The 14,015-nt window shown below is 37.9% G+C and overlaps 1 protein-coding gene across 1 annotated transcript in view; it reads left to right on the plus strand.

Moving 5' to 3' along the window:
• The window catches only part of ANKIB1 (ankyrin repeat and IBR domain containing 1), a gene marked incomplete at its 5' end in the record, with an annotated part of 63,717 nt that overhangs the window by 31,776 nt on the left and 17,926 nt on the right, over positions 1-14,015 (plus strand). Inside the window, 3 exons of the mRNA XM_019530949.1 lie at positions 3,316-3,404; positions 7,297-7,427; positions 13,374-13,508. Coding sequence (XP_019386494.1) covers positions 3,316-3,404; positions 7,297-7,427; positions 13,374-13,508 — 355 coding nt within the window. The remainder of the gene's footprint in view (positions 1-3,315; positions 3,405-7,296; positions 7,428-13,373; positions 13,509-14,015) is intronic.

Below are 14,015 nucleotides of genomic sequence, written 5' to 3' on the forward strand. Positions count from 1 at the left end.
GAATATATTTCAAAGAACCATCTGGTCATCCATTTTTAGAATTCTTCCATTTTATTTAATCTAAACGATTCACATACTATGTTTTGTACTTGATTCGCTGTAAGGCTGTATCTTAAGTGATTTTGTGGAGAATCTTTTACACATTAAATTAGATAAGATTCCATGTAGCCAGAGACCTGTCAAATTTTCTTGAATCTGTTTCCAGAAGCCTTAAATTTTTACTAAGTAGTTTATCTGTACTTCTTCAATTACATGCCAGAATTCACATTACTTTTGACTGATCCTGTTTACAAAAGTATTTGTCAAAGTATAAATTTCACTAACAATATTCAGTCTTTTATGGCCAACTGTAGTGCATTAGCTTTTGTACTTCTGTGCAGGATGGTACTCAGATCCTCATATCAGTGGGTCTTCTGTCATTTGCAACTGGTGAGCTGATCTACCTAGAATGACCTTGCCCCTGAAGAACTGAGCTGGTTGTCTGGAGACTGCACAGCTTGGATTGTTATCTTAAAAGAATAATAATCTTCAAAAAATGTTGTTGGGAATTCCAAATCATTTCTGTTTCCTTACTAGTGAGGAATGGGGCTTAAGGGAACTCTCTCTTGAGCTATTGTCTCTCTTGTCTTTCTTTGCCTGGGTTTCTGCAGAATGTCTTTGTGCTGCTTAGACTGTTATGGGAGAGAAACTGAAAAATACTCCTAGTCTGCAGACTGCCAGAATATGGGAATAGAATGAAAGCACACTTCAAGCAAAGATTCCCATCCTGTTTCAAGAGTCAAGTGGGTGGGATGCCCTTTCTTTTTAGTAAGGTTAAGCCAGATCCTTGGATGCCCTGAAGCCAGTTTACTTGGCTGCACACCATCATGCTTCTCAGCCTTAAGTGAAGGGAGCTTTTCCAGACTGATGCTGTACCCTGTCTGTACTTGGCAGATGGACAAAGCCTCAGGATTACTTGTGCAGCTGAGTTTAAAATTTAACAATCTGAGACTGCTCTGGTTTACACCAAGGACTGGACATTCTTTATATGACATGAATTTTATGTATGAGGGCAAAGGTTCCAGGATCACACTTCAGCTCCTTATGTTGTTAAGCATAATTTTACAAACATAGAAATATTTTTCCTTTGGTATCTGTGGAGATACAATTTTGTGACTATCTCAGATGACATTCTTCCCCTGGCATATGTGGTGATGTTTTGACATCAGATCTCTATTGAGAGTAATGGTGAATTATTGAATGTTACAGTGAACTATTAAAAAGTCATAATATAAATACATTTTGAACGTATTTGTAAATTGCCTTAAAATGTTTGAAATATTACTTTTAATTGAAGTGTCTTAAAATATTACTTATAAAAACTCTGGCTTTTAAAAATAAAATGTCTAATTTGTGGATTCCGGTGCTGTTGGTTTAAGATCAGTCTATTAAAATTGAAAAAACAAAGGGGGAAAAATATGGACCCGTAAACAAGCTGCCCGTTACTTGAGGTTGCAACTTACTTCAGTAAGTTGCTATAAAATGGAAAGACGTTTGTTACCTAGAGCATGAACCACTGCTGTATTTACTTTTTATTAGTTATCGAACCTGCAAATTAATCATCTTAACTGATAGATTGCCACCTTCTCTTTGGACAGGGTATCACCTACAGTATAAACTATCCTTTTGGCATCCGTGTGTTCTTTAATTTCTGCTTTCACAGTGTCTGTCATCAATAAAACTCTGCCTCATAAAGAAGGCTGGAAACACAATTGTAGTTACATGGATCTCCCTACCCCTGTCCCCCATCCATCTTTACGTTCTTTGCCCTCCGTATGTACACCATGCTTGTCTCATTCTTTGATTTTACAGTGCTGTTCCAAGTTCTGAGGGTATTCCACCATTTAAGACTGCCAGCAATCTGCCCAAAAGTTCACAGGTTTCCAGACAAAGGAATCAGTCCTGCATTTCCTAGTTATTTTGTTCCTTGTTTTGGTTTATTAATCAGCAGTTAGTTAAGGAGGTTATTCTCATTTAAGTCCAAAGTTCTCTTCCTGGTCATTTTATTTGCCTTTGTGTGTAATGACATTTTTTTCTGAGAACATACCCTATGGTGAAAGGGCCTGAAGTCAGCAGGGAAAATGTAGTCTTGCCTGGCAGAAGTGAATGGTGCCCAGATAGTACCTTTTAGATAGGTGGGACAGGGTATCTAAAGAAGGTTTGGGTGTTTTGGCTCTACATTTTCCTTATGCATGTGTCATGATGTGGGTAAAGCTGATCAGAAGGGCAGTGATTTGGCTTTTGAAATTCTATATTACAAAAAGCAGCTTGCCCTTCTCATTGTTTGATATAGCTGGTACCCATGCAAAATATGCTCTTCTAAATGTTTGGTGTGTTTGATGTGGCAGATGTCTTAGGCTGTTTTGCTGTAGTTCATGTAGGAGAGTCGTGACAAATCTGGAATCCATATTGACACATCTACGCCCAAGCACCATTTGGAAGTACAGCTGCAGCTACATTCTGAAGATAGCCATCCTGAAACTGACAGCAGTAATTTGGGAAAAACTGCATGGACTCAGTTTCTTCTATGTCCATATAATTTCAGCCAAAATTTTGTTTGGGACTTTGGAACAAAATTAAATCCAAATTTATACAACATTTGAAGTGTGAGAGAGCAGCAGGAATTTAACAATGATCGTGTTAAGATTGCTGCCAGTGAACATGGGCAAATAATTATTAATGAAATTATTTCAGCTGTAATAGACCTACCCACCAGTTACCACTTAAAAATAAGAAACTAACTTGCAAGGATTTTAAAATAAGAACACTTTTACTATATATATGTACAGTGTCTAATATAATGATCCCTTAACATTACTTGAATATTTGGGTATAATATTAATACAAATAATCAAGGCCTTGTATAGGCCCTCCTCACTGAAATGCATCTCTTGAATCAAAACCTCATGATTATTCATAAGTTGGACTAGTTCACTGTTTAGATGAGTAACTGCTCAAACCATACAAAGTAACACATACCCAGTCGCTTTTGAAAGAGTCTCTGTCATAATTTAAAACATTATTTTTCTTTACTCATTCACTTAAATTCCCATTAACTTCAATGAAAGTTTTTGACTAAGTTTTGACATAGGTTTTTGACTAAGTAATGTAAGAATTATTTTAAGAAAGTTTAATTGAGTGGATTTTTAAAGTTTAATTTCTAGCTTAATTGAAGTTTTAATAGACCTTAACTATTTTTCATGTTCACCAGTTTCAGTCAAACAAGAGTTTAACCAGTAAACATTCAGCTGATGTGTTTATGGTTTAATATTCCAGGGAATGTCTTGGTGAAGCGCATGAACCTTGTGACTGCCAAACCTGGAAGGACTGGCTGCAGAAGATCTCTGAAATGAAGCCTGAGGAACGTAAGTATTTTTGGTAGCCTTGGAGGATGGTTTTAGCAGTGTCAAATAAATTAGTACTCATTAGTAAAGAAATAATTTGAAAGGTGGGAGGAATGCATTTGATAACACATCCTATATTAATCATCTAATTTGTTTAATACTGTATTAAATATATAATGTTCGTTCTTCCTTTTTCCCCCTTTTCTTCATTTATTTCACTGTGTTTACTTCATCTCTTAAATCTAAAAATTGCATGCATTTGTTCTGGCTTATAGAACAAAATTGACACACATAAAATATCCATATTTTAAAACTCTTAATCCAGTCATTTTACCACAGAGCTTGAAAATGTAGTTCTAAGGGTGTGTCTACATGTGTATTTATGCATACCTAAACTTAATGCACCTTTGCTTAAGGCACATTACAGGGATTTAGGCTCATGTCTACATGTGGACGCACTAATGCACATTAAGGCGCATTAAATGTAGGTGCAAATAGCTAAGTCGCATTAGCACACATGTAGACACACTAATGCGCATTAGCATGCTGTGTGTCCATTGACGCAGACTGCGTTAATGTGGATTAGCGCATCCTCACGTGCTCTAATGCGACTTAGCTATTTGTGCCTAAATTTGATGCCTGCTTTATACATAAAACAGGTATCAAATTTAGGCTCACATAGCCCTAAATCACCATTTTTAAGGCACATTAAAGGTGTGCATGTGTGGATACATGCCCTTAATACACCTTAAAAATGGCAGTTTTAGGCTAAGCCTGCTTAAGAGGCATGTGTTGACACTCCCTAAGAGGAAAAGAAGTGACCACTGTAGTTAAAATGACCTAGTGTTGTTTGTTTGAACACCCATTTTTAGGCCCATTTAACATAATAAAATGTTACCTTTTGATTGAAACTTGTGATAGTTACTGTCTGCCTGAACAGATTTATTGAGGTAAGTTTGAGGGCTAGCTACTCAAGTACAGTGCAGGATAGAAAACAGGTTTTCATGTTGTTTAAAAAAAAAAAAAAAAAAGTCTTGTGACCTTTTTCTGCAACTCTGCCCCTGAAAAGAGCCCATAATATTTGATATGGAAAAGTCATAACTGAAGAGAAGTGCTTGCTTATTCTGGCTAAACTTCATGAAAATATGATCCTTTTAAATTTCCCTGCTTTGTATATAAAGTAGGATTTGTTTGTTGTTTCTTGTTAAGTTTCTAATAAAATTTAGAGTATAATGAATATTGTAGTATGAAGCATGGCACACTACAGAACAACTGCTTCCCAGACAAAATGGTGCCTTCTGAAGGGGTACAACTTACTTAACCAGGGCTAGCCATATCTGCTTATTGGCCCATGAAGGGCAAGGCCATTTGTCTACTTACTACTTTCCTGCCTCCTCTGAGGTATCATACATCTTCAGAAAAGTAATAGCTCTTGCACTTGCAAGAGTGGGACTGAATTTCTGCCCAGTCCTTGTATAAACTGAATAAGGGTGGAAGGTTTTACTACATATCTATTATAAGGGTTAGCAGGAAACTAGCCCTTAAAAGAAAACTGATTTTTTAAAAGTAAACCCCAGTGTAAAATACTGGATGAAATCATTAACATTAATGTCAGAATCCTATTTTAGAAGTTAAAAAATGTTCAACTATGTAATAAACGGGGAGCTGCCATATAGATTAGGTCAGTGATAGTCAGCCTTTTTGGCAGGTGTGCCACACATTAGTCCCACATTCTCCCCTAGTGCCATTCTAATGCCTTTTTCCTGCGCTGTCTCTTGTTTTCCTTTCTGCTCCCTGTCTGATCTGATGCTCTGCTTTTTTCTCCCTGCCGTATCCATTTCTGGAGTGCCTATTACCTTCCTGATCTGCTATAGGCCACACACTCAGGCTGCCCATGCAACTTGTCACCACCATGCTGCAAGTTGACCACCTGCAGCACAAATGCCAAAAGGGCACAGGCAGCCTCTGTGCATGGCATGCAGCAAAGCAGGGAGAGGACAGACAGCATAGTGGCAGATAAGGTAGGGAGCAGAAAGCAGAACAGGCAGGGAGCATAGGTCAGGAAACGGAAAGTAGAACAACAGATTGGGCAGGGGTAGGGAATCAGAGTGGCACTTGCGGGGGGTTCAGGGCCAATTTGTGGCACCTCTGCCAAAAAGGTTGGCCCCCACTGGGTTAGGGTATAGTAAATGTATTTTATAACTGGGTTGAATGGGAAACCCAAGGTTTTCAAAGTTGTTGTAAAGCAAAAGTTCCTGTAAGTACCCCCTGAAAATTCTTACTTTGAATAGCAGTGTCTGTTGCAGCATGGTTGTGCTCTTTCCCCATCCCTTGCAGCATGTGGTGTTCAGATAATAGGCTTTAAAAGAGGTGGTGATGTACCAGCCTCCTCCTTCAAGCCCCGAATTGGATTTAGGTCTCCATGAAAGAAATATGCTACCCTGTGGTGCTACTGATAGGCTTCTAGCTGTAAAAAAAACAAACAAACAAAAAAAAAACATTCTAAGAATGGACGTGCAGAGGTCAGCTCGAAGAACATTGGGTACAGGTAACATAACTTTATTATGTTAAAAGATATTGGCTATTTTATAAGTTTAATTAGATTAATTGTCAAGGATTTTATTTGTATTTCAAGCCTGTTTTATGTTGATGTAACTCCATTGTCAGACCTGCTGAAGTCACTGTTAAATGAAATCATAATCGAGTTATGTTTCTCTGGTGCTTAGAACATATAACATGGTATGTAAGTACTTATTAGTAAATCATCATTAAACAAACATTTTAAAATAGAAATGAATTAACACAGAAAATCTAGATTTCCCGTTTATGAATGAGATTTCCTCAAACTTCCTTCTTTCCAATGGGAAGTCTAGTTTAATAAATATCATCTTCCCTGCTTTTAAAACTGCTTCAAGTTAATATTCTTTTCGCACAGTTCAGCCAGTGAGAGTGCCTGGAGCCAAATCATACTAAAATTTTTATTCCCCTTCAATTTGTATTGTATAATATTATAGGAAATCTAGTAATCCCAAAAGGACTCCAAGAGGCTGAATATTTATTTTTATTGTACTTAAATCAGCCCTTATGCTATGTCCTAAAGTAACTTCCCTAAACCTTAGAGAAATAAAAGATGTTATACATATAAAAAAGTGGGTGAGATACAAATGTAGCTTTGGTCAGATAACACAGGTACATGTGTACTTAGTGCAATCCATAGGAACAAAAATAGGACTACGTAAGAGGAGGTATTTTTCAAATAGATTCTAATATGAAGTTTTAAATTTCGGCAAGCAACTTCTCGTAACATGTTTAATAAATTACAGTGTAAAGCACAGAATAATATATAGCAGAGAAATATTTTCCTTTAGGTCATACTATGTTGGTCAAACCCATCCTGGTTTGTTTTGTTTTTTGCCAACATATGGCAGTTAATGAAGGGCTGTCTAGCTTCTGAGTGGTTAGGGGCCTCACTTCACCCTGTACTGCACACCACATGAGTAGCATAACACATCACACCACACCTGTATGCCTCCCTGGCTATGCTGTGTAGCACGCAACCCCCACGACACTGTACTGGTATGCCCCCTACTACAGGCATGAACATCTCCATGCTTCATGGAGTCCCTAAATCTCCTTGCTGCAGCTTCCTGGGCCTCATGGGCTGTGATACCTCACCTCTACCCCCTGGAGTTGGGGACAGGATGTAGAAGCTGGAGGCTGGGGAAGGGAGGGATCCCAGAGACTCTAGCAGCAGGAGAGCAGTGGTGGAAATGGTATCCAGACCAGGGAGTACAGGGACCAGGAGGACGCTGAGTTAATGCACACCGTCAGCAATTAGGGAAACACTACTTGTTATACACAAAAGGTTACATGAGTATAATCTTAACTTTCCTGTTATTTTTTCCCTACAAAGTTGTGGGGGTTAGTGAGGCTTATGAAGATGCTGCCAACTGCCTGTGGTTGCTAACTAACTCCAAACCATGTGCTAACTGCAAATCTCCAATTCAGAAGAATGAGGGCTGCAACCACATGCAGTGTGCTAAGGTAAGAAGGACCCCTGTTATTTTCGGTAGAAGTTGTAAGTCAGATTGTTTGCATACATATATGTGTTTAATTCATAAATGCAAACATATAAAGCCTCTAAAATATCATGTATAGAGGCTAGTAGAGCCTCTAAATAGAAATACAGCTTTCACAGATGGAGAGAAGCTGCAAATATAACATACTTGGATACAAGTGAAAGTTTTGCTATATAATATTACATGAAATTTTTCTTACCAGCTCCAAATTGGATTGACAAAGGATGTAGCCACATGTATGTACAACTGATGGAATTATTATAAACAAAAATAAATGATTAGCAGTAAAGTGGGAGGAATGGTTTAGAGAACCCTACAGCTTTTTGTATAATTTAATCTTCATTAATGAGCTAGAAGAGAAAGTGAAAAGCATATTTAATTTGCCAATGGTATGAAATGTTTAGCAGTTGTAAATGCTAATGAAGATGAAGAAAATAGTACAAAGTGAACTAAGGTGATAACAGACTTGAACAGAAAATATTAAAATAATGTCAGCCTGGAAAAAAAACAAACAAAATATTCAATATGAGTGAGAAATCCAGAGCCTTGGTACCAAGAGAGACTTAGGGTAACAGTAGCCAGAGAATTACTCATGAGTTTGCAGCACATTACAGAAATAGAAAATATTTTGTACTAGTGTCACAATCATTTTAGCCATCCTTTTCCCCCAAATGAGCTAATATTCATCTGGAGTATTACATCAATATTTGGAACAGCAAAATATAGTCTTGTTCTTGAATACTTGTTTTACATAAGCATGGCTAATATCCTGTCTATTTGCTAACATGCAGTTTTCAGATGGAGAAGAGGACATGTCAGTCACGATTTAAACCCGCATTTGATATAGATAGTTAGCTTCTAATAAAATAGGCCTCTGGTTAGAAAATGATAATATTTCCCTTTTTTGTTTTGTCTTTCCAAAAAGCAGGCTAGCTTGCTTTCTTGCTTAGCCACCCAAATGTCCTTTTAATTTTGCTGCGATTGTACACTCCCTCTCACTTTTCCCCACTTCTATATAGGAGGGTTTTTTACTCCCAGCAAAAACAGAACCTGTCACACTCTGGTTCTTTCTAAGTTTCCCATTTATCTTTTTCTCTTCACAAATGATCTTAAAGAAGAGAATTCATAATTCAGTTGTTAAAGATGTCAAGCCTACATTATTCAATTGAGTTTGAAATTTTCCAGAATATAAGTTCCTATCTAGGTGGTAAGGATGAATAGTTGAAATAATCAGTCATAGAAGGATCTGAATGGCTGAAATGTTTGGATGTAGCTTGAATTCTTTTCACTTACTTGATGGTAATTTTTGCCACTGAACTCATCCCAACTGGAGCAAGTGTTATATATTCTAGGCTTGTTTGGATTTCACCATTAAACGTACTTCAGTTCTTGAGGTGGTGATTAAGGACCAAATTCCCCAGTTTTCTAAGGTAACTGAATTTTATAAGCTGTGTAAAGTAGTTCTAAAACAGCCAGAGAACCAGGGATGAATTCTTCAAGAGAAGCAGAAAGCTACCTGAGATAGCTTTACCACCTCTTGCACCAGCTTCCCCTTGGCTGTAGGGGAAGGGAAGGAGGTAGAAGATTGGGGAAAGGTTACCAAGGCATTGTACAAGTGACATGTTGTGGAGCTGGACTTCTCTTGCATTGTTTTAATCCTTAGCATAAAGGGTCTATTAACTTCTCCCTTTAACAGAAGTTAAAATCTGTAAAATCTGTTCCCTGCTTCTCAATTCTGCTGGAGCTTAGCCACTGAGGAGCAGAGAGCCACAACTGGCTCCTGGCTGCCACATTGCGTTCTGTCTCAACATAGCCCAGAATAAGTAGAAAATCTGATCCTAAATGTTTGATTCTGGTGAGTCATTGTGTTTTCTGTCAGCCTCTCGAATCAGGCTATCCTTTATTCCTTATCTACTCCAAAGTTACTAAGGATTTCTCTTGCTGTCTCCCCAGGTCTTTTGAGTTCCCGTTAATATACATGGGGAAACATAGGGTTCATTATGAACATTGTGAAGATATCAATACTGAGGCAAAATTATTATAAAAATATTATTATTTGCTATTTTAATTTTAAGTTGCTAAATCTGAGGAGAGTGCTAACTATTCTTTTCAAAGGTTTAATGCCTGGCATATATAGTAATCTGAATACCTAAGTTGTGGGTTACTTTTAATAAAATGTTCATGTGAATTAAGAAAGTTCCTAGGCAATTCATTCTCACTGTCAGTTAGCAGCAAACACCAAAAGTGTCAATGAGGATGGCACTTCCTTAGCCATAATCCGTTATTTATTATTTCCACGTATGTTTACATGAATGCCATACCATTAGTCTTTTCAGGTTCACAATCACATTTCCAGTCAGCTTGTGGCACCTCTTCTGGTGTACACCCAGCTCTTCCAGTAGAATATCCATGGGACTTATGAAGTCTATAAGCATTGCAATCTCATTTGGGATCACAACATCTAATTCAGAAACCTCTTTGCTATTTAATTTTATATTAGGTTCTGAAAGATGCATATTAGTAATAGTTATTGTTATTCTTGTAGTGAATATTTTAATGGAAGGCTTTAATTACAAATTATAAATGTAATACTAGAAGATAGACTACATCTGGAATCTTTTGGTCAAAAAGCAAATAATGAGCAAGAAAGACAAGCTCAGAAGGGAAATAAGCAGAAAAGACAGGGCCTTTAATGAAAATTTAAATTCTCTTTTTAAGAACAATTTGAGTTTTAAAAAACTCATTTTAAGAGCTGTATGACTTTTTTCTAGAAACCAGAATATCTGGACTAATTTCATGCAGCGCTTCAGTTATTATTTACCTTCACTGGAACTAAAGGGATATCTCCAAAAGCGAATTGAATAAAGGGAATTAAAACTAACTGTAAAAATATTCTGAGAAACTTGTGCCGCCAAGTAGTAAGCTATAGATTCATTAAATAGAAGAAAAATTTAGCTCTGGTGCGTATGCATGCTCATTAGTTGAAGTTGCTACCCAGGCCATCCCATGAAGACAGTGAGCCAAATGAAAATGACAGTGGGAGGTATTTGAATCCAGCCACATCCCATTGAAAGAGATGTCTTTCACTGCCAATGAGACGATAGTGAAATAAGAAAAATATATTTCTGTGAACTAACCCGCTCACTCCTCTTACCATTTTACATTTCTACTCTTAACATTATAAAATAGTATACACGGTTCCAGTCTGTTACATACACACTCTCAACACTTCCCTCAGTCTCTTCATCTCATCTTTATAAACAAACAGGAACAGTACAAGCATTTGAAAGAACAAAGATATGACAATACAATACCAAGAAGCAGCCGCCTTCAGTCAAGTATTGCGTCTCCAGCACTGTGCCACTTTTGAGATGGAATTTGCAAAAGCAAGGGATTTAATTTAGCAGTTATAATTTAAAGTATTAAAAGCTTCTGCAGGATATTAAAGGTGACTATTAAAAGTGACACAAAATTGACTGAGAGAAATTGTACATTTTGCTGGGGGTGTTTTTGAAGTCATGATGGTCCAGGAAATGTCGAGAACAAGGCTTTTATGTGATACCTTTTATTGGACCACCTGTATAGTTGGGAGAGGTGTTGGACAAGTTTTCAGGCATCAGGTGACTGGAGGAAGGGTAGTTTCTATGGTGCCACCCTGTCCTGCCTTCTGCCTCAGTTTTTTAGACTATGATAGTTTAGTAATTTGGTGGGTAAAACATATACTTTTAGTTTCTACCATAGCAGTGAGGCATACCACTTGCTTATTCATGTTTGTTCACAGGCTGCACTACTAAGATGTCAAGCTAGCAGCTCAAGGCAGCAAGGTGACTCTTAATTTATTAATGTAGATCACACTAGAACTGTGTGGGACCCGTTTCCCTGTCCTCGGAGAATTTTTGAGATTCTGAAAAATGTACCTAGTCCAAATAGGCATGAAAATTGAAATCTTGAAAATTGTCTGTAAACCAACTCCAAAACCATAACTACTAAGTAAATTGAAATGTGGGCTGGATAAAACTGGTGTCAGGTAGTTACATAAATGCTGAATAACTGCAAGCAGAGCTTAGGTGTTCAAATGGCAGGAGGTTTCAAGAAAGGGCTCCACAAGGGTCTGTCTTTGCTTCAGTGCTGTTTAACATGTCTAAATTATTTGAATGGTGGAATAGAGAGCTTCCATATCAAGTTGGCAGGTGACACAAAACTGGGAAGAACTGCAAACACTTTGGAGGAAAGGAGTAGATTGCAGAAGGATCTTGATAGATTGGAAAGTGGGATCAATGACAGCAGAACAAAGTTCACTGCAGACAAATGTCTAGGGAAAAATAACTAAACACAGGCATACAGAATGGAAAATAGCTAGCTGAACAGCAGTGTTGCTAAGAAGGATCTGGGGGTTTTAATGGATCAAGATTCAACATGAGTCAGCAATGTGACAAGTGCAAATATAATCTGGAGCTTCATCAACAGGAGATTATAAGTTATAATATACAAGAAGTTTATAGGGCCTCTCTATTAGTTGTTGCTTATGCTTCATCTAAAGTATTGTATATAGTTCTGGGCTCCACATTTTAAGGAGTGTATGGAGAAGTTGGAGAGGATCCAGAATTGAGTGACAAAAATGGTAAGAGAGGTTGCCAGGAAAGTTGTACAATGAAAGGGTGAGAGAGCCAAGTTTGGTTAGCTTGGAGAAAAGTAGGCTAAAGGGGGACATTACAGCAGTTTTCAAATATTTGAAAAGCTGCCATAACGGAGGAGAAGAATAATTGTTCTCCCTTGCTGCATAGGACAGGACTTGAAACAATGTTTTGTTTTGCAACATAGCAGATACAAAATAGATCTCAGGAAAACTTCCTGACGGTTAGGAGAGTGAAGCAGTAGAACAGACTACCGAGGGAAGCCGTAGAACCATCATCATTGGAGGGTTTCAGGAGACGGCTGGAGAAGCATTTGACAAAGATAGGTTAGGAATAGCATTCTTGCATTCATGCTGGGGGTTAATACAACCCCTTGAGGTCCCATCTAATTCTGACATTCTTAAGTCCCAGCAACTGCCAGCATCCTCAAGTGAGCAGGGAACAGAACATGCAAAAGTGGCATTTGATAAGGAGGACTCCTAAGAATCTTTCATCAAGAAGCAGGTCTACAACAACGCGCAGCACGCTGGAGAAAATCTAATGGTCCAGTACTAGTGGGGCAGCCTGTGTCAAGGAAAGAGAAATTGGATCCCATCTGACAGACTGCACAGAGGGTGCTAGAAGCTCCTGGAGGACTTCTTTCAGCTTTGAAAGATTTAGAATAGTGCAGCAGTATTGTGTGGGGGATGAAAAGCTGGTCCCAGAATTAGTGCCAGAACTTCATGCTGATTCAGTTGTCAGCGCTGAAAAGTGGTGAAGGTTTCAGCTGTGTCCCTGCTCCCTTTTTCCAGATTGGCAAGGAAGAGTCAGGGATAAAGAGACAAATATAAGAAATACCAGGGGAAAAACGGGTAGCAACAGATACAAACATTCCTTGAGGCAGAAAGGGTTCTGTGAGGAATGACAGTGAAGCGTACCATCTCTCTACTCGGATTCTGTGAACTGTTTCTGTATCAGCGTATCTAGTTTTTTCAGTCTTTAAAAAAAATTCCCAGCCAGCTCTGTTTAAACTGTTGTTCCACTATACTCACCTGAAACTTTCCCTGTAGCATCCAGAGCTTTCCCTGCAAGAAGTTACGCACTTTCACATGGCACCTAGACCTCTTACAATGTGTGTACTGGGAGCATTCTTGGGCATTTCTTGGCCATGAACTCCCTGGGAATTGTACTGTTTCTGTGAACTCTGTTGTTTCCCTTGATTTTGGAAGAGTCACTTTGCAAAATCTGTAACATACTTGGAGGTAAAAATTCTCAGATTTTTTTTTCTTCTTCTGAAGTGCAAATACGATTTTTGCTGGATTTGCCTAGAAGAATGGAAAAAACATAGCTCTTCTACTGGAGGCTATTACAGATGTACTCGCTATGAAGTTATTCAGCATGTAGAGGAACAATCCAAGGAAATGACGGTAGAGGTAAGTATTTAAACTTAAAGTACTTGGGCAGTAATTTTCTGTCTTATGTAGCATTATGAATAGATTTAATGAAGAAGCATTTGTTTGAATTTCACTTTTTTCCCATCTAAGGTTCTAGGTGGAAAAATGTTAACTCTAAATATCATATGAAAATGATGGGAAGAAGATGGTGCCTAGGTTTGATTTAGGCATGGGAATTATTCAGTTCTTGGATTTGCCTACTGGGTGACTTGTCCTTGTATTTCTCTACACTTTGGTTACCATTCTCTCAAATAGGTATATTACTAATTCAGTTACCTGCTGTGCCTGACAGAAGTATCTTAATGTTTTCACGTATTTTGAAGCCTTCTGCTTAAACTGACTTCTAGACGCAAAAAAATTCCACAGTCCTAATGTCTACCTCTATTAGATTTATGAGTTTTAGAAGTTTCATTTTTGCCTATTTTAGATATGCCACATCCCCCGTTATTTGTGTACAAAATTTTTAATATTTCCTCTAATGCAAGC

The sequence above is a fragment of the Crocodylus porosus genome, unplaced genomic scaffold (assembly GCF_001723895.1).
Source record: "Crocodylus porosus isolate Cpor-Errol unplaced genomic scaffold, CroPor_comp1, whole genome shotgun sequence".
NCBI classification, from domain to species: Eukaryota; Metazoa; Chordata; order Crocodylia; family Crocodylidae; genus Crocodylus; species Crocodylus porosus.